The 19,372-nt window shown below is 39.7% G+C and overlaps 1 protein-coding gene across 38 annotated transcripts in view; it reads right to left on the reverse strand.

The window, feature by feature from the left end:
- The window catches only part of TRDN (triadin), a 312,608-nt gene that overhangs the window by 100,878 nt on the left and 192,358 nt on the right, over positions 1-19,372 (reverse strand). For 37 of the 38 annotated variants that reach the window (XM_075126696.1, XM_075126709.1, XM_075126699.1 and 34 more), the window contains 4 exons: positions 18,196-18,231; positions 7,872-7,904; positions 7,721-7,768; positions 6,983-7,009 (listed from right to left, as the gene is read on the reverse strand). In XM_075126696.1, the coding sequence (XP_074982797.1) occupies positions 6,983-7,009; positions 7,721-7,768; positions 7,872-7,904; positions 18,196-18,231 (144 nt within the window). The remainder of the gene's footprint in view (positions 1-6,982; positions 7,010-7,720; positions 7,769-7,871; positions 7,905-18,195; positions 18,232-19,372) is intronic. The other variant, XM_075126708.1, reaches the window with a different exon arrangement.

Genomic DNA, 19,372 nt, shown 5'->3' on the forward strand with positions numbered 1-19,372 from the left:
GATCAAGATCAGACATGTCTAGAATAATAGAAATGTAGGGCTGGAAGGGACACCCTGGTCTGCGGCAGGACCAAGTAAATCTAGACCATCCCTGACAGGTGTTTGTCCAACCTGTTCTTGAAAACCTCCAATGACAGAAATCCCACCTCTCTTGGAAGCAAAGCTGAACTGCCTTAATAGTTAGAAAGCTTTTCTTAACATCTAACCTAAATCTCCCTTGCTACAGATTAAACCCATTTCTTCCTGTCCTACCTACACTAGATATGGAGAACAACTGATCACCATCCTCTTTATAACAGTATTTGAAGACCATTATCATTCCCCCACACCAGTCTTATGATCTCAAAACAAAACGTGCCCAGTTCCTCATAGATGAAGTTTTTTAAACCTTTTATAATATGTGTTGCTCTCCTCTGGACTCTCCAATTTGTCCATATCTTTCCTAAAGTATGGTGTCCAGAACTGAATGCAGTACTCCAGCTGAGGCCTCACCAGTGCTGAGTAGAGTGAGACAATTACCTCCCGTGTCTTACATAGGACGCTCCTGTTAATATACCTCAAAATTATATTAGCCTTTTTTGCAACCAAATCATATTGTTGGCTTATATTCAATTTGTGATCCATTCTAACCCCAAACTGTTTTCAGCAGTACTACCACCAATATTCCCTATTTTTAGTTGCACATTTGGTTTTTCTCCCTCCTAAGTGCAGTACTTTGCACTTGTCTTTATTGTATTCCAACTTGTTGATTTCAGACCAATTCTCTAATTTGTCAAGGGCATTTTGAATCCTAATTCTGTCCTCTCCTCACAGTTTGGTCTCAACTGCAAATTTGATGAGCAAACTCTCCACCCCATTATCAAAGACATTAATGAAAATATTGACTAGTACTTGTCCCAGGTCTGACCTCAGTGTGACCCCTCTGGATACATCCTCCCAGTCTGAGAGCAAACAATCAGTAACTTCTCTTTGAGTTATGCATCTACCTCACAGTAATTTCATCTAGCCCACATTTCCCTCATTTGCTTATGAGAATTTCATGTTGGGCCTGTGTCAAAAGCCTTGCTAAAATCAAGATCTATCATCCCTTCAGCCTCCCTGCTATCCTCTAGGCCAGTAACCCTGTCAAAGAAGGAAATTATGTTGGTTTGGCATGAGTTGTGCATGACAAATCCATGTTGGCTATTCCTTATAACCTATTATCCTCCAGGTGCTTACAAACCATTATTTATTAATTTGTTCCAGTATTCTACTAGGTATCCTACCAGGTATCAAAGTTAGATAGACCAGTCTCCCTCTGATAACTCACCAGAAAGATACTAAAATAGTAAAGACTAAATATGCCCAGGTTTTTGAACCTTTCTTCATAGGTCAAGTTTTCTAATCCTTTTATCATTTGTGTTGTTCCCATCTTAGAAAAGAGACAACTAAGGGGGAATATGATAGAAGTCTATAACATCATGAATGGTATGAAAAAAGTGAATAAGGATGTGTTGTTTACCCCTTCACATAACACAAGAACTATGAGTCACCCAACGAAGTTAACAGGCAGCAGGTTTACGATAACTATAAGGGAGAAGTTCTTCACACAACACACAGTCAACCTGTGGATCTCATTGCTGGGTGATGTTGTGAAGGCCAAAAGTGTAACTGGTTCAACAAAGAATTAAATAAATTCATGGAGGACATGAACTCACCAAAATGGTCGGGGACACAACCCCAGTTCTGGAAGTCACAAAACCTCTGACTTTCAGAAGCTGGGACTGGACAACAGGGAATGGATCACTCGATAATTCCCCTGTTCTAGTCATTCCCTCTCAAGCATTTGGCTCCAGCCACATGCTGGACAGGATAGTGAGCTAGACTGACATTGGTCTGACCCAGTATGGCTGTTCTTAATCTCCTGAACTGGAGAGAGTCCAGAGGAACTCTTTTCAATTACTGAAGAAGAGAGTTAAAACAAAAAGTCCCCTCGTAATCACATCATGATTGTTCCCCTCACTGAACATGCTTCAGAATTTTCAGGCTTCGGCAGCAGTTACTGAGTTTGGTAGCCAAACTGCATCCTGGTAGATGCTAAGCCTGAACTGTTTTCACAATGGGAAAATGCTAAGTAAGCGGATGAAGAGCAGCAAGGGGCAAATAAATAGGTATGAAAGGCAAGGGCCATATTTAGTCCTAGTTTAAGGTGTATCTACTTCAGCCTAAAGGAATTTAGCCCACAATACAAAGATTTGGGGCATACGATACAAAAGAATTCCACCTTTGAGTCTTGCTGAGCAGTGAAGGAAACAGTAGCAATATTTTAATCATTACAGTCTTTTCATTATGAAACAAACCACGTGGGGGTTTCAGAATTAGGATTAAATTCATACTAAGTGTTAATAAGTGAAACTCCACTGAAATTTATAGATTTATCCCAGGGTGGATTTTGGCTAATTTAATTTAATATAGATTGCCAACTGACCACAACAAAGAAAATGTAAAAGAGGACTTTTCTACCTTCTCTATGTGTCTTGTAAGAAACCAGAAGGTCCGTTTGTGTCCTATCAACTGGGTGGCTTCTTGCTCTGCGTAGATAGATAACAGGGCAAAACAAACCAGACTAATGTGTAACTTACTACCCAGATGAAAGGTTTCAGAGTAGCAGACGTGTTAATCTGTATTCACAAAAAGAAAAGGAATTTTTTGGCACTTTAGAGACTAACCAATTTATTTGAGCATAAGCTTTCGTGAGCTACAGCTGCATCCGATGAAGTGAGCTGTAGCTCACAAAAGCTTATGCTCAAATAAATTGGTTAGTCTGTAAGGTGCCACTAGTACTCCTTTTCTTTTTACTGTACCAGAGTGATCACTTAAGGTGAGCTATTACCAGCAGGAGAGTGGCGGGGGGTGGGGGGGAACCTTTTGTAGTGATAATCAAGGTGGGCCATTTCCAGCAGTTGACAAGAATGTCTGAGGAACAGTGCGGGGTGGGGGAGGTGGGAAATAAACATGGGGAAATAGTTTTACTTTGTGTAATGACACATCCACTCCCAGTCTTTATTCAAGCCTAAGTTAATTGTATCCAGTTTGCAATTTAATTCCAATACAGCTGTCTCTTGTTGGAGTATGTTTCTGAAGTTTTTTTGTTGAAGAATTGCAACTTTTAGGTCTGTAATCGAGTGACCAAAGAGCTTGAAGTGTTCTCTGACTGGTTTTTTAATGTTATAATTCTTGATGTCTGATTTGTGTCCATTTATTCTTTTACGTAGAGACTGTCCAGTTTGACCAATGTACATGGCAGAGGGGCATTGCTGGCACATGATGGCATATACCACATTGGTAGATGTGCAGGTGAACGAGCCTCTGATAGTGTGGCTGATGTGATTAGGCCCTACGATGGTGTCCCCTGAATAGATATGTGGGCACAGTTGGCAACGGGCTTTGTTGCAAGGATAGGTTCCTGGATTAGTGGTTCTGTTGTGTGGTGTGTGGTTGCTGGTGAGTATTTGCTTCATGTTGGGGGGCTGTCTGTAAGCAAGGACTGGCCTGTCTCCCAAGATCTGTGAGAGTGATGGGTCGTCCTTCAGGATAGGTTGTAGATCTTTGATGATGCGTTGGAGAGGTTTTAGTTGGGGGCTGAAGGTGATGGCTAGTGGCGTTCTGTTATTTTCTTTGTTGGGCCTGTCCTGTAGTAGGTGACTTCTGGGTACTCTTCTGGCTCTGTCAATCTGTTTCTTCACTTCAGCAGGTGGGTATTGTAATTGTAAGAATGCTTGATAGAGATCTTGTAGGTGTTTGTCTCTGTCTGAGGGGTTGGAGCAAATGCGGTTGAAGACCTCCCTAGTAAAACTGAATAGGGAAAATAGAAATTTACTAACAGAATTAGCCAACAAGCAATTCCAAGGCCATAAGAAGCAGATAAGTAAGAATGAGACAATTGTTTTAAGAAATAATGGAATATTTCATTGAAAGCAATGAAAATACAGCTGGACTGAATAAGAAGGAAGATAGTAAAGGCTAAAAAAATAGTTAAGGAGGTATGAATTATAGTTTTAAGAGGATATGTAAAAAATTATCAGTTAAGAGGATTTCAGATTAGTGTATATGAAAATATGCTTAGAATAGAATGTTTATAGATGAGGTAGTTTTCATAACCTGCACTTGTGTAATGTTATGAAACAAGGTATAAAGGATGTGTTTAATAAAGAGGGGTGGAGCAAGGTAGGATTTACACCAGCTCGGACCAGCATGGATCTGCTGATGACAAAAACAGCGTACCTGCACCCAGGACTTGGTAACTGATGATTATACTATCCTCATATCTGCTTTATTTAAGATTTATGCTTGATCAAGATGGTAATATATTGTCCTAAATGTTCTTACTAAAGCTTTAAATTGGTTAAGTTTAGTAACTGGTATGGACTGTGCTTTTTCACCCAACAGTATAGATGCACATCTCAAGCTAGATGTTAATTTTTCAGACCTACTTAAAAGTGCAATGGCTGGGATCAAACTAACGTATGAGTCTCACTAAATTATTTGATTGATCGATTTCTCTTTTCATAGCAGAAATGACACAAATATTGGTGACGGACACAATACAAAAAAAACAGGCAATAATATTTTCAGCACTGAGCCATGAATCTGCTGTAGAAAGTGTCTTCCACTACAATTCAAAGATGCATAGATTTTTAAAGCCAGAAATGACCACTGTGGTCATCTAGTTTCAGTGACACTCATACATTAGCGCTCCTCTTCAAATTCAGTGTTAAAAGCAGTTTTCGTGAACAGACAAGCTGTTATTGTCTAATTTTGCAGCACAGAGTTCACAGGAGGATTTTGTACCCAGACTTGGAACACAGTTTAGAACAAGAAAGTACTGCACCAAGAGCTCTGCTATTTCAAAAGCTGTGTTCTTTCTGGATGCCAGCTGATCAGCTTTCCATATAATCCAAATTAAGAAACCAGTAAGAAAAGGAAAGACATAAGCAGGGGGCTGAACTTGATAACCTCTCAAAGTCCCTTCCAGTCTTAGGATTCTAAGATTCTATATGATATGATTCTATGAGCTGTTCTTACAGCACTTCACAAAGAGTCCAAGAGAACATTTTCTGAAAGTCGTCAGAAGAAAACCTCGTGTCCAATCCCACAAGGTGCAGATGCTGCACTCTTTCAACTCCCATTGATGCTGATGGGTGCTGAAGATGTTCAGAACCTGGCAGGTCTGGCCCAAAGATGTTGGCATGATTCACATAAAAATGACCTCCCAAAGATGACATACAGTATCACAGGAGCAATAATCATGTATAAAAAAGCATTTGCTCAACAGCTCCAAGCAAGGAGGAAAACAGCTTTTTTGATTGCCCATAGTTACAAAATGACCTTTATTTCTCACTTCAGCTTTCTAGAATTTGCCAAAATGCAAAGGCTTTATTTAACATACTTGTTTTCATTAGTTTCTCTAGTTTGGCTGTTGGAGGCATAAAGAGAATGTCTAAATTAGTCTAGTTTCTGTTTTGTTTAACTGCAAAATTATAGTAGCGTTAAGAATTTACCCTTTGAACCAAAAACGTTAAATATGCCCGATACAGAGAATTCTGTCAGCTTTGATTTTCTTTACATTACTGACAAAGAGTCTGATTCTGCAACATGTCCTCACAGTGGAGAGCACTCAAGTGAGTATCCCTATTCAGTTGAGTTCAGTGAGACTATCTATGCAAGTATTTACCACTTACTGTGAATAAGGGTTTCAGCTGGGGCTCTAACTGAGGGAATGTTCTCTAGTGGCTAAAGCAAGGGACTGGGAATCAGGTGTTCTGGGGTCCAGCCCCCTCTCTGTCACTGATTTGCTATGTGACCTCAGCAGCACGAGTATGTGACACCCTCTCCCATACTTGCATAAATGAGCAGTTATTCTCACAAATAGTCCCGTTCATTTCAGTGGGACTATCCCTGTAAAGCATGATACTATTCAAAATGAATAAGTGTAGCAGAATCTGATCCACAGGGCATTAGTTTTCCCATCTGCTAAACAGGATTACTAGTACCTACTTAGTTCTCAGGAGTGTTGTGCTCTTTAATTGATTGCCAATTGTAAAGTGCATAAAGGTGATAAAAACATGCAAAGTGGCATTCTTATAAATAGACTCTAGAGAGAAACAGAAGTTCAAAACACTATTTAATTTTGGATTCAGATCCTTCAAAGTGGACCTTTAAATCTGTGCTTTATTTTTAATCTGTACAGATGTGATTTTTTTTCATGCTTATGGAAATACTGTAGCATACTTGCATAGTGCTTAAAGTTTCTATGGCCCCTCATACTTCCCTGTCAGCTGTGTTTTGCTAAGAGGAGCAAACCCACAGAGAAAGCTCCAGTGGATCTAAGCCTTTTTTACCCACCTATCAACAGTATTTATGCAGAGATAACAATAATAATAATTGGAAGACAAAGCTGCTAAATAGGACGCCCCCTTTCTCGCTCTGTACACAACCTTGTCCCACTCTGTAAAGAAAACAACCATATAGTCAATAGGTCATGCAAAAAGTGGGCAGGAAAATTAGAGAAGTGTTTCCCTTCTCACAATATCTTGTGTCTATGTAAGGAGTTGGGTGGAGCCACTTCCTGCACTCCTTAAGATCCTTGACCCAGATTCACAAAGGAACTTAGACATTGGGCTTTAGGTGCTTAAGTCCCTTTGTGGATCTAGCCCTTTATGGATTTAGGCTGGGTAGGCAATAGCTCCTGAATCTGAAAGACTGAGGAATCCGCCACCTGGAACTCTATGGAGTCTTCAGGGAAAAGACAACTGGCTCTTGGAGCAGCTTGTTAGGTGGAGAAAGTCGAGACATTGCTATTCTTTAAAAAAAAATCCATATGGCTCTAATGAAGTCAAATCTTTATATATCTCTAATGACAGTGATGCAGTACTTTTGTATTAATAACAATATAAATACACATTCTTCCATTTTTATTTTAAAAACACAGGCAGTCACTTACCTTTTACCTTATGACTTTCCGCAGATGCTGTAAAATAAATGAATATATTCTAAGAAACAAACTTTACAATATGTACAAACAACATTTGTCCCTTGTTAAGACATTCTCGTTGTACCTGGTTAAAATCTACAGAAAGCAAGGCTAGCCAGTAAGGTATATATGGAGCTTGAAAAATTCCACTTATTTCAGCAAGCATGTACACTATGCATGGAAAACTCGCTTTAGAATGTGCATATAGCATACACACAGGAAAGGGAAGAAACAATTCAGACACTTCACAGACATCTCAATAAGTCTGGCACCTTAATTATTGGATAGTATTTCTTTCTAAAGCATCATTGATCAAAATATCATAATTTGATTTGGTTTTTGAAGGAGGGGGTGGGGGGGGAAGCCCTGACACACTGTTTCTTCTTCCAGACTCAATTTATTTGAATCCCAGAGCCAGACTTCCTTCCTCCCTTGGAGGAAAAAAAAGTGAGGAAGCTGAAATCAAAATCTAACATTCAAAAGAATAATGGTGTCCTGCTTAGCTACACGTGATTGGCTCTCAAGTACAACAGAATGACTAGGTTATCATGCTCCATAGCCATTCTAATACATTTGAGTAAGCTGGCAAATCTGTTCTCTTCTAGCACAGTGCAGTTCCCATCCCTTCCCCTAATGGTGACTTGAATTCATTTAGGTTTAAGTTTAAATTAAGGAAATGAGTCTAACATAGACTTTTACAGGTTTTACCAGGTACTTTTAGAGGTACTACAGGTATTTCCTTCTTCGATGGTTTGGCTGGAACAAATGAGAAAAGGTTGGTTATTACAATGTGGGAGTTGCCACTAAAACATTCAGTAGCTCAGATGAAAAATAAGACTAAAAAATGGGAGCCATTTACCAGTTTCCACCAGCTTTTCCTTCTTGGGTGATTCTGAAAATTAAAAAAGAAAAATATTTTGGCTCTACTTTTGGTACTGCTGTTACATTTACTCCTCCTAAAAAGTATTTTTCATGCAGTGACTAATGGAGTCAGATTAAATGCTAATACCGGATAGCTAAAAGATAATTCCACAGTCATATTGTTAGGTAATGAAAGGAAATGTTAACAGCAATTAAAGAGAAAACATGTTTAGACTTACTCTGTGTTATTTGATAATCAAAGACGTGGTTCCCAACCTTTTCCACCCTGAGATTTTCCCAGAACACCACTCCCACAACCTCCTCTTCAGGACCACTTATAGCCACTTCGCAAAGATTCAAGGCCATGGGGCATAACCAACCAGGGAGAGGGGAAAGAGATGGAAATGTCTATTTGAAATGGTACATTCCATATTATCATTGACTAAAATTCGTAACAAATAAGAAAAGGGATGAGTTAATGCTGCTTGCAAATAAAGTAAATATATTATCACAAGACATAAGCAAACCAAACTCTCTCTTTTTTCTTTTCTTTCTTTCTTTCTTTCTTTCTTTCTTTCTTTCTTTCTTTCTTTTTTTTTTTTTTTGTATGTGGGGCTGGAGGGGAGGAAGGAAAAAGGAAGAATGGAGACTGGAAGACAGTTACTTTGGCTGATTTAACCAGTCATCTCAGTAACATCTGCAACATTGCAGCACACTCATGTTTTATGTAGCATAAGTGCTGCTCCAGAGTTCATTTATATATATTATATATAAACACATTTTGTAAAACTTTTTTTCCCCACCTATGCTTGCTTCTCTGAAACTGAAGGATATCTAATTATGGTTTCTTTGACTCCAGGGGCATCTGACTGCTTCCTGTTTTCTCACAGTCTCCCAACCCTTAGACAAGGGAAACAGGGGCAGAAGTTGTGTGACACTACCAACTTTCACTTTAAGCATTTTTGTGAGACCTAAAATTTCATTTTCATTAAGCAAATTCAACAAGGTTCTTCCAGAAACATGAAATCCAGTTTACAAATATCTGCAACTTTCCACAGGGAAGTTTTTATTCAATAATTAACAAAATTAGTTAGGAAGTTTGGATCAGAATCTGAATTTATGGCTGACTCACTTCTACTATACTGTTATAATGTGGTACACCAAAACCTTAGATCCCAACAACCACAAGCTTTGAGAAATTTCAGATCTGGATCTTGCCTTTATGACTCATGCCACTTTTACTAATTTAGAAGAATTTTCTTCTATTAATTAATGGTCAATCTGACAGAACAGAGGATTTTGTCCTATTTTACAATATACATGTTAGACATTTGTTATAGCACTTGTAAGATTTTTAACAGTGAGAGTTGTGCATGTATTCATAAGAATTTATTAATTTATCAACCAGGCCAAAATACCTTTATCCAGGACACAGCCTGTGGCTGAGAACAAATAAATATTCTATTATATGTGCAATTGAGATTTTTTTCAAGATTCGCTCAATTCTGAAATTTCACCATATTCTACACACACTGAAGTTTTCACTAAAACATTTTTTGCCTTTGTGAAAGCCAGTAAAATATTTATTAATTGTTCATGAAACACCTACATGCATTTTTTTGTTTTGCTGGTAGTGATGCGCTCACTGGGCAGATGTGGGACAGAAGAGAATCTCTGAGGTTATTTTTTATGCTGCTCCATTCCCTAATCTGCTAGTGGTGCTGCAAAACATTGAAGCTGGCATAGTCCTGCAACGTGCCTTAGATCTTCACCAGCAGCAAGGTAATTCTGAAACCGTGACCTTCTCTCACCTGCTAGCCTTGGAACAGTCACATGTTTCCATTTTTATTCTTTGTCGTTCTCTCGTGACATGTATGCCTTTCATTTAATTCAGATAAAGTATTCTAATCTTAAAGCAGTAGTGTGAATAAGTGAAATTCATGCCAAACCAGTGAGAAAGTTGAATTTCTATGAAATTGCCTATCATCTCCACTGTGTTCACTGTTCTATAGTATAAATTATACGATAATCCATGTCATTAGGCTATATTCATTACAGTTAAGGGGAAACCGTTTTCTGTACTAGAATACTCAATTTCTGATACAAGGATTTTAATAAATCCTATGTTACAGTCAGTAAAACACAGAACTGTCAATCTTGTGCAGTCAAACACTGCAAATCCTTAGGTTGGGGAAGCTAATAGTGTTGAATCTTTTTGTTTGTTTGCCTGCAATTTTCCTGTTGGCTTGTTCAAGTTATAGAGAGGTTCATTACAAGTATTTGTTACCCCATATTTCTTCAATTTCTAAAGATCATGAATATAGGATGCTGATTCCTTTGTTCTCTGAAATAAGAAACTCGGGGGAACCGCCTCCCCTACTAAGGGTTTGGCACCAGTTTTATAGCTCCCTGTTTGTAAATGAAAGCTGACGTTCATTCATAGCAATTTCTCTTCAGAATGATCGCTGAAAAGAGATGGAGAAGGAAGAATGCATTTTTGCATATCCTCAGACTGGAAACACATGCCTATGATTGGCAATCTCCAGAATTCATTAATCTGAAGAGATTTCCTGCCATGCCTCAAATAATTGCGGCACATATTCTTCAGAGGAATACAGCTTTCTTTCAAGGTCCTTTGGCAAGCTTACACAACTCCTGCTTTGCCTGGCCTTCAGGAAATGATGGCCACACATCTGGTCTGGTCTACATCATAGAATCAAAGAATATTAGGGTTGGAAGAGACCTTGTGAGGTCATCTAGTCCAATCCCCTGCTCAAAGCTGCTGCCCTGCTCGTCTCTGTAAGGTTTACCAGGATGACTGGATTTGAATCTCTCAATGAAATGGAAACCCTCCCCCCGACCCACACTGCCCCAAGAAAAAAGCTAATACTGATCCATCTGATATCAGAAACATGAATGCTTCTGCTCAAAAAAAAAAAAAAAAGGCCGTCTTAAATCTACAGAAGATCTGGTAATCTGGGCACCTTCAACTTCTCTGAGGTCTCATCAGTTCTTGAGTGGACAAGGTCAGTTACCTCAAATGGCAGGCCAAGTACCTATGCCTTCTGATTCTTCCCATATCACTCTATGTCAACTCTAAGACAGAATTTTGTAAGGAAAAGTGTCCATTTGCCAAAGAATGGGATTCTGCAAAATCCATGTCCTAACAGGCACTTGAGGAGCATTTTGCAACCTCTAGATGAGGGATTCTCAAACCGGGGGTTGTTTTATTTTTGAATGCAGTTATTTTTTGTACATAATTCTACATTTGTAAGTTCAATTTTCATGATAAAGAGATTGCACTACAGTACTTGTATTAGGTGAATTGAAAAATACGATTTCTCTCATTTTTTACAGTGCAAATATTTGTAATAAAAATAAATATAAAGTGACCACTATACACTTTGTATTCTGTGTTGTTATTGAAATCAATATATTTGAAAATGTAGAAAACATCCAAAAATATTTAAATAAATGGTACTCTATTATTGTTTAACAATGCGATTAATTGTGATTAATTTTTTAAATTGCTTGACAGCCCTAATATATATACATTCTGCCCTACAGCCAGTATATGTATATATATATCGCCACTAGATGGGACAGAACACTAAACCCAGAAGATGTGTGTGTTATACTTGCCCCCTCTTACTCTTAGAAGAACAATGCTCCCTCACTGATCCGGCATAGGCCTAAAGCCTCCAGACCAGAAATAGCAACACCAGACTACTCCCCAAAAGGAACTTTCTGCTTCCTAATTTCTCACCAATTTCCATAGGTCTGAAGCCTATGCAGAGGTTTGGAAAACAAGGAGAAATGGCTCTAGAGAAAACTCTGTTAATTCTTCAGGTCTGATAGGGGAACAACATGGGGTCACAGCTAAGGAACTACCCATTGACAGATCCTTCCCTAAAGCCAGTCAGGGTCATAAACTTAGTGTTGAAGAAGATGTCAATTCTTAATGCACAACAAAGCAATCAGCCATCTAGGACATAAGCAAATCTCATCACCCTCAAGACCTTACAATTTAAACAAACCATCTATGCTGAGGCACAACTGGGGATAAAAATCTGCTATAACTCCTTCACAGACCAGAGGATCATTGACCAGAAGTAGATCTCTCCTGATGTTTATGCTTCCCCTTCATTTTCTTTTTAGGAGGAGCTGCAGAGGGATTTCTGGTGTATTTCCAGCCCTTTGAGGATCTGACTTAGAGCTCTTCAGATGCAATCATTTCCATTGCTGCCTTGACGGGCTTGGGGACAATTTATTGGATTTAGAAAAATCTCCCAGCACTGTATCCACCTGTTTTGAACCCACAATGTCTTCTGGAACACAGCTTTGCTTAAGTCCATGTGGCTTATAAAACCTTTCATACAGGATTTATTACAAGGAAGGCTTAGATTCTACACAATCTTTCAGGTGATGGTGTAAACACTGCACAAGCAGCATACCTCTTTTACACTTGAGTAGTGTCCCCACGCACTTTAAACACTGATCTGAAATAGAGATTTCTGTGGGACAAGGAAGTCCCTCTTAAATCCTGGTTTCTGCACATCATCTGCTATGTGATGACTCGATGAGCAGATTAACTATCAATTCTACAGGAAAAACAATTAATCGTAAAAACTAATGATCAAAGCTGCTTCAGAAATAAATACATTTGAAAATTAACAAATGTAACAAGAAACCTAGCATTAAACCCTCACAGGGGAGGGCTTACCACTCAGGCCAGCAGAAAGAGAAGGAATGAAGAACAGTAAGGATTTGAGTAGGGATCGGCAACCTTTGGCATTTGGCCCATCAGGGAAATCCTCTGGTTTGTTTACCTGCAGCATCCAAAGGTTCGGTCGATCGCAGCTCCCACTGGCCACAGTTCGCCATTCCAGGCCAATGGGGGCTGTGGGAAGTGGCGCGGGCCAAGGGATGTGTTGACCGCTGCTTCCCGCGGCCCTCATTGGCCCGGCGCAGTGAACTGTGGCCAGAGGGAACTCGATCGGCTGACCCTGCGGACGCTGCAGGTAAACAAACCGTCCCGGCCCACCAGCAGATTTTCCTGATGGGCCGCTTGCCAAAGGTTGCCGATCCCTGGAGAAACTGTTATTAGAGCTGGATGGGAAATCATTTTCCGGTCCCATAAGAATTTTCAAGATATCAATTTTTTTCTCCAACCTGAATCAAGATGAAAAGTCAAAATCTCAAAAAATTGAGAGCCAATCATCCAATTTTTATTTTCATATTTTGATGATTTCAAAACATTATGTTTCAGTTTCAACCTTTATTAAAGAACAAAATAGAATTGGGAGAGTTATTGAATCAAAGAAAAGTGGGGCTGGAAGAGACCTTAAGAGGTCATCTAGTCCATCCCTCTGCACAGAGGCAGGACCATGCTTGATAGATGTTTGTCTAATCTGTTCTTAAAAACAATGATGATGATTCCACAACCCCCCTAGATAACCTGTTCCAGTGTTTAATGGTCATCAAAACTCACCCTCTTTCATGAATAGGTTTGGTTTCAATGAATCTGCATTTTCTGATGAAAAAGGTTTTGTTGGAAAATTCCTGATCAGTTCTAGTTTTTTAATACTTTGGTTCCTTGGCTCCAGAACACTAGATTCAAAGGGCATGTACGTGATCCCCTAATGGTTAAATATGCAGACAGGGTTATGTAGCTGCATAGCAGGGCACACATCTCCTACAGAATTTCTCAGCAAGGGCAAAGACATGAAGGACACTACCAAACCAACAAAAAGCATCAGGAGAGCTGTGCAGCTCTGACAGTCAAAAAAATGCTGGAAGCATTCTAGTGTGTGCAACGAAATACAGCATGTCAGCAGCAGCTATTTCTGAATATTTAATGCTCTCAACTTGGGCATTCAAAGATGATGCAGGAACTGTTGTGTAAGAGCAAAATGCTGTGCATTATTTGTGGGCACCTTGAAAGAGAAAATGATAGATTTTACACATTATATTGCAAAGAACTTGTTTGGTAGACATGTTATTGGGCTCAACTTTAAAATCAAAACTCTCAGTATATAAAAGTAAGGGATTTGATATTAGAAAAGCACTGAAGTATGATGAACTGATGAAAGTAAAGTTTAAATAATGTCACAAAGCAAGTGACATACACTCCCCCCCCCCCCACACACACACACACAAAATGAGATTTGCTATAAACTGGTTCAAAAAAGTCTATCAGTTACTAGAGATCATAATAAATTCACCATGTGCATTCTGTAATTTCTTATAGAAAAATCTCCTGCATCCCTGCCACTTTTGACCCCGTTTCCGCTCCTGCTCCCACTTATGTCAAATGAAATTTTGCTAGTGATCTTAACAGGGCAGGATTGGACCCATTTATTCCTCTGCAAACTGCTTATTCAATTTAATACAAGCTCAGCACAGGTAGCATTAACAGCAGATGCACTGCCTGAGAAGCCAGTCACACATTAGGTATTCCTTATGGCCCCGATTCAGCAAAATACTTAACACATGCTTAAATGCTTTGCTGAAGAGGGATGCACTTAAACATGTGCCTAAGTGTTTTGCTGAACTGGCCCCCAAAACATTACAAATCAACAGTTCATTGTGAATATTTGCAGTGCTTTTATAGTTTGTCAGCTACTAGGCTAGCCCATTAAAAAGCCTCTCACATAAAGAGCAGATTCATAGATATTAAGATCAGAAGGGACCATTATGATCATCTAGTCTGACCTCCTGCACAATGCAGGCCACAGAATCTCACCCACCCACTCCTGCGAAAAACCTCTCACCTTTGTCTGAGCTGTTGAAGTCCTCAAATTGTGGTTTAAAGACTTCAAGGAGCAGAGAATCCCCCAGCAAGTGACCCGTGCCCCATGCTACAGAGGAAGGCGAAAACCCCCCCAGAGCCTCTGCCAATCTGACCTGGAGGAAAATTCCTTCCCGACCCCAAATATGGTGATCAGCTGAACCCTGAGCATATGGGCAAGATTCACCAGCCAGATACCCAGGAAAGAATTCTCTGTAGTAACGCAGATTCCACCACATCTAACATCCCATCACAGGCTATTGGGCCTATTTACCATGAATATTTAAAGATTAATTAATATTTTTAAGTCATTTAAATCAAACTCCCATTTAACTATCAATTAGTTTAGATATAGTTCTCCTTTCATCACTGTGGCTAGCAAAGATAAAAGCCTGAATAGCGACTTCTCTGTTTAACAGTTAGCTTGCTCCCCCTGCCTTGTTCTTGAAGGAATGTCATAATCCAATGTTAGTAACACAACAATACTTCCAGTGTAGTAAATAGAATCATAGAATCATAGAATCATAGAATATCAGGGTTGGAAGGGACCCCAGAAGGTCATCTAGTCCAACCCCCTGCTCGAAGCAGGACCAATTCCCAGTTAAATCATCCCAGCCAGGGCTTTGTCAAGCCTGACCTTAAAAACCTCTAAGGAAGGAGATTCTACCACCTCCCTAGGTAACGCATTCCAGTGTTTCACCACCCTCCTAGTGAAAAAGTTTTTCCTAATATCCAATCTAAACCTCCCCCACTGCAACTTGAGACCATTACTTCTCGTTCTGTCATCTGCTACCATTGAGAACAGTCTAAAGCCATCCTCTTTGGAACCTCCTTTCAGGTAGTTGAAAGCAGCTATCAAATCCCCCCTCATTCTTCTCTTCTGCAGGCTAAACAATCCCAGCTCCCTCAGCCTCTCCTCATAAGTCATGTGTTCCAGACCCCTAATCATTTTTGTTGCCCTTCGCTGGACTCTCTCCAATTTATCCACATCCTTGTAGTGTGGGGCCCAAAACTGGACACAGTACTCCAGATGAGGCCTCACCAATGTCGAATAGAGGGGAACGATCACGTCCCTCGATCTGCTCGCTATGCCCCTACTTATACATCCCAAAATGCCATTGGCCTTCTTGGCAACAAGGGCACACTGCTGACTCATATCCAGCTTCTCGTCCACTGTCACCCCTAGGTCCTTTTCCGCAGAACTGCTGCCTAGTCATTCGGTCCCTAGTCTGTAGCTGTGCATTGGGTTCTTCCGTCCTAAGTGCAGGACCCTGCACTTATCCTTATTGAACCTCATCAGATTTCTTTTGGCCCAATCCTCCAATTTGTCTAGGTCCTTCTGTATCCTATCCCTCCCCTCCAGCGTATCTACCACTCCTCCCAGTTTAGTATCATCCGCAAATTTGCTGAGGGTGCAATCCACACCATCCTCCAGATCATTTATGAAGATATTGAACAAAACCGGCCCCAGGACCAACCCTTGGGGCACTCCACTTGATACCGGCTGCCAACTAGACATGGAGCCATTGATCACTACCCGTTGAGCCCGACAATCTAGCCAGCTTTCTACCCACCTTATAGTGCATTCATCCAGCCCATACTTCCTTAACTTGCTGACAAGAATACTGTGGGAGACCGTGTCAAAAGCTTTGCTAAAGTCAAGAAACAATACATCCACTGCTTTCCCTTCATCCACAGAACCAGTAATCTCATCATAAAAGGCGATTAGATTAGTCAGGCATGACCTTCCCTTGGTGAATCCATGCTGGCTGTTCCTGATCACTTTCCTCTCATGCAAGTGCTTCAGGATTGATTCTTTGTGGACCTGCTCCATGATTTTTCCAGGGACTGAGGTGAGGCTGACTGGCCTGTAGTTCCCAGGATCCTCCTTCTTCCCTTTTTTAAAGATTGGCACTACATTAGCCTTTTTCCAGTCATCCGGGACTTCCCCGGTTCGCCACGAGTTTTCAAAGATAATGGCCAATGGCTCTGCAATCACAGCCGCCAATTCCTTCAGCACTCTCGGATGCAACTCGTCCGGCCCCATGGACTTGTGCACGTCCAGCTTTTCTAAATAGTCCCTAACCACCTCTATCTCCACAGAGGGCTGGCCATCTCTTCCCCATTTTGTGATGCCCAGCGCAGCAGTCTGGGAGCTGACCTTGTTAGTGAAAACAGAGGCAAAAAAAGCATTGAGTACATTAGCTTTTTCCACATCCTCTGTCACTAGGTTGCCTCCCTCATTCAGTAAGGGGCCCACACTTTCCTTGGCTTTCTTCTTGTTGCCAACATACCTGAAGAAACCCTTCTTGTTACTCTTAACATCTCTGGCTAGCTGCAGCTCCAGGTGCGATTTGGCCCTCCTGATATCATTCCTACATAATAGTTATGTTGAATGCTTGACTAGGACAGACATGCAAGAATCAGTGGTATTTATAAAGGGGTAAGATTCTATTTTAGCATAGACACCTTCAGAATCAGGAATAGCACAATAGGAATTATTAAAATTCATTTTAAAAATTAATTTTGTTGAAATATATTTTAAAGTATGGGTGGATATGGTGGTAGCTTGCTTCAGAATAAGCCATAACATGCTAACTGGGTGAGTGTTTCAGAATCCTAGCAAAAATGATGAAATGTCTTGAATTCTATTTTTTTAAAGAAGTCTGTCATAAATTAGAAGAATAAGAATTGGATATCAGATTAGCAAACTAAATTGCTCTGAGAAAAATCAGTTTACATGCCATTAAAAAAATCCTATGTTTAAAGATTTTACGGTTCTAAATTGAAGCATTCAAAAGTTGGAAGATGAAAAACAAAATGCCTTTGAAACCTTAATTCTGCCCTCTTGTGTGTATACATTATGATACAGATTACATATTAATTTTTCCTTTCCTATTCAGAGTCAGATCATGGCTTACCCTACACCTGCCCATAGAGACATAAGGGGACTGAGCCGTGAGACTCTGCATAGCCTCCCAGGCCTATTCCTTCTCCCAAGAGCAGATAGGTAGGAACTGGGCAGAGCCTTGACTCCACCCCCCAATATGTCAATCAGCACAGTTTCTTCCATGTGCTGTAGCTATATAAGAAGGAGGTAAGGTCTGCACAAGAGATGTAGCGATGTTGACTGATTAAAAAAAAAAGACAGATCTTGGAAGTGTTATGGTAAGAAATGGTAAGATTAACAGGTGGATCTATAGAGCCACCTGCTGATGATTGACTTGAAATATTTGCACCTCTTATACATACATTTTTACATTATTCCTGTGATTTAAACAAGAAACAGATCTTAACATTTAATGGTAGTTGTGTGTTTTATCGATGCTTTTAAGCATTTCCCATTCCTCTTAATAGTTTCCTACAGATGACCAGCAGAAAAATATTTGCTAGCACTCAGATATTTAAAGGACATTTCTTCCCCTTCAAAGCATATTTTGTAGTCCCATAAACTTTGTTTATTTGCTACATTTCTTCCCAAAGAAAGCAAAATTTTCCTGTGAAAATGACCTGCAAAGATGTCTTTTCTTACCTTCAGCTGTTTTAGCTGCTGCTGCTGTCTTGGAAACTAAAAATAAAATAATTATGTAGCTATAATCAGTCAACAGTGGAGCTTTGGCAGTTTAGACAACAATCACTTTTACAATCTAGACATGTTCGGCTATTGAACATCTCAATAATTCTTGCAAAAACTAATTAAATTTTCTTGAACATGTAAGTGTTGATTTTATATTTCCTAAGGAAAGATAATGTTCCATATGGGTAAATCTTTTTGTTGTTGTTATTTCAGAATTTGTACTGGGGGGTGGGGAGAGTTTTTTGTAAGAAGGACTAGTGCTGTATCGACTCTGTTGACATGTAGTGCTATCAAAAGACTTAAACCGGGTTTATAAGAAAGTTTCTCATTTCCACTCTAGCCTGGGAAATGCTAAATGCACAAAGAGGTAGCATATTCCATTTTTAAAGAGAGTGAACGTTCAGTTCTGATAAATGTTCATAACTCTGGAGATTTATCAGAATGATCTGAGTCTATAGAACTGAACTGGAAATCTGGTCACAACAGGCCCTCTTACCAGATTTCCAGTATTCCCTGCCTCCATCAGGCTGTAACTACCTCAAAAACAGTCTTTCTTGTCATATTTCATCGCTTTTTCCTTCTGTTTTGGGCCAAAATCTGGAAGAATCAGGGGTGCATGAAAAAATGAAAAACCATTTTAGAACAATTATCCAAGAGAAACCATGGCAAGATTAAAAGCAACCAACTGCATTTATATATTTGAGCATCTGAAGTAGGCCCCAGCTCTGAGTTTTATTTATTTTATTCTTTGAAAGACCTGAACTGATGATTCCGCACTAAGTAATCAGGGAACTTCGGGGCTTGGAAGGAGTCCCCAAAACAGCACTCAAGAGGGAATCGGAGCTCAGCATTTTCTCTTTAATAAGTGACACCATTTACATGGGTTAAAGTGGAAGATGGGAAAGATCAAGGTTTACAAAGTAAAGTCATCAAGCAGGTAAATGACAGTACAAAAGCTTCTGAGTAATATGCAACAAGTTTCTTCAGAGGCTATTTTAAAAACAGCCAGGTCTTTGTAGAGATGGACTGAGCAGAATAATTTGGATCCAATTCCCCAATTTCAGTGGAATTTAATTGGAGCTAGGATTTTGGTTTAGGACTATTACTAGTTTTCAAAGCAGGCATCAGAATA

This window comes from Caretta caretta, chromosome 3, assembly GCF_965140235.1.
Source record: "Caretta caretta isolate rCarCar2 chromosome 3, rCarCar1.hap1, whole genome shotgun sequence".
Classification (NCBI taxonomy): Eukaryota; Metazoa; Chordata; order Testudines; family Cheloniidae; genus Caretta; species Caretta caretta.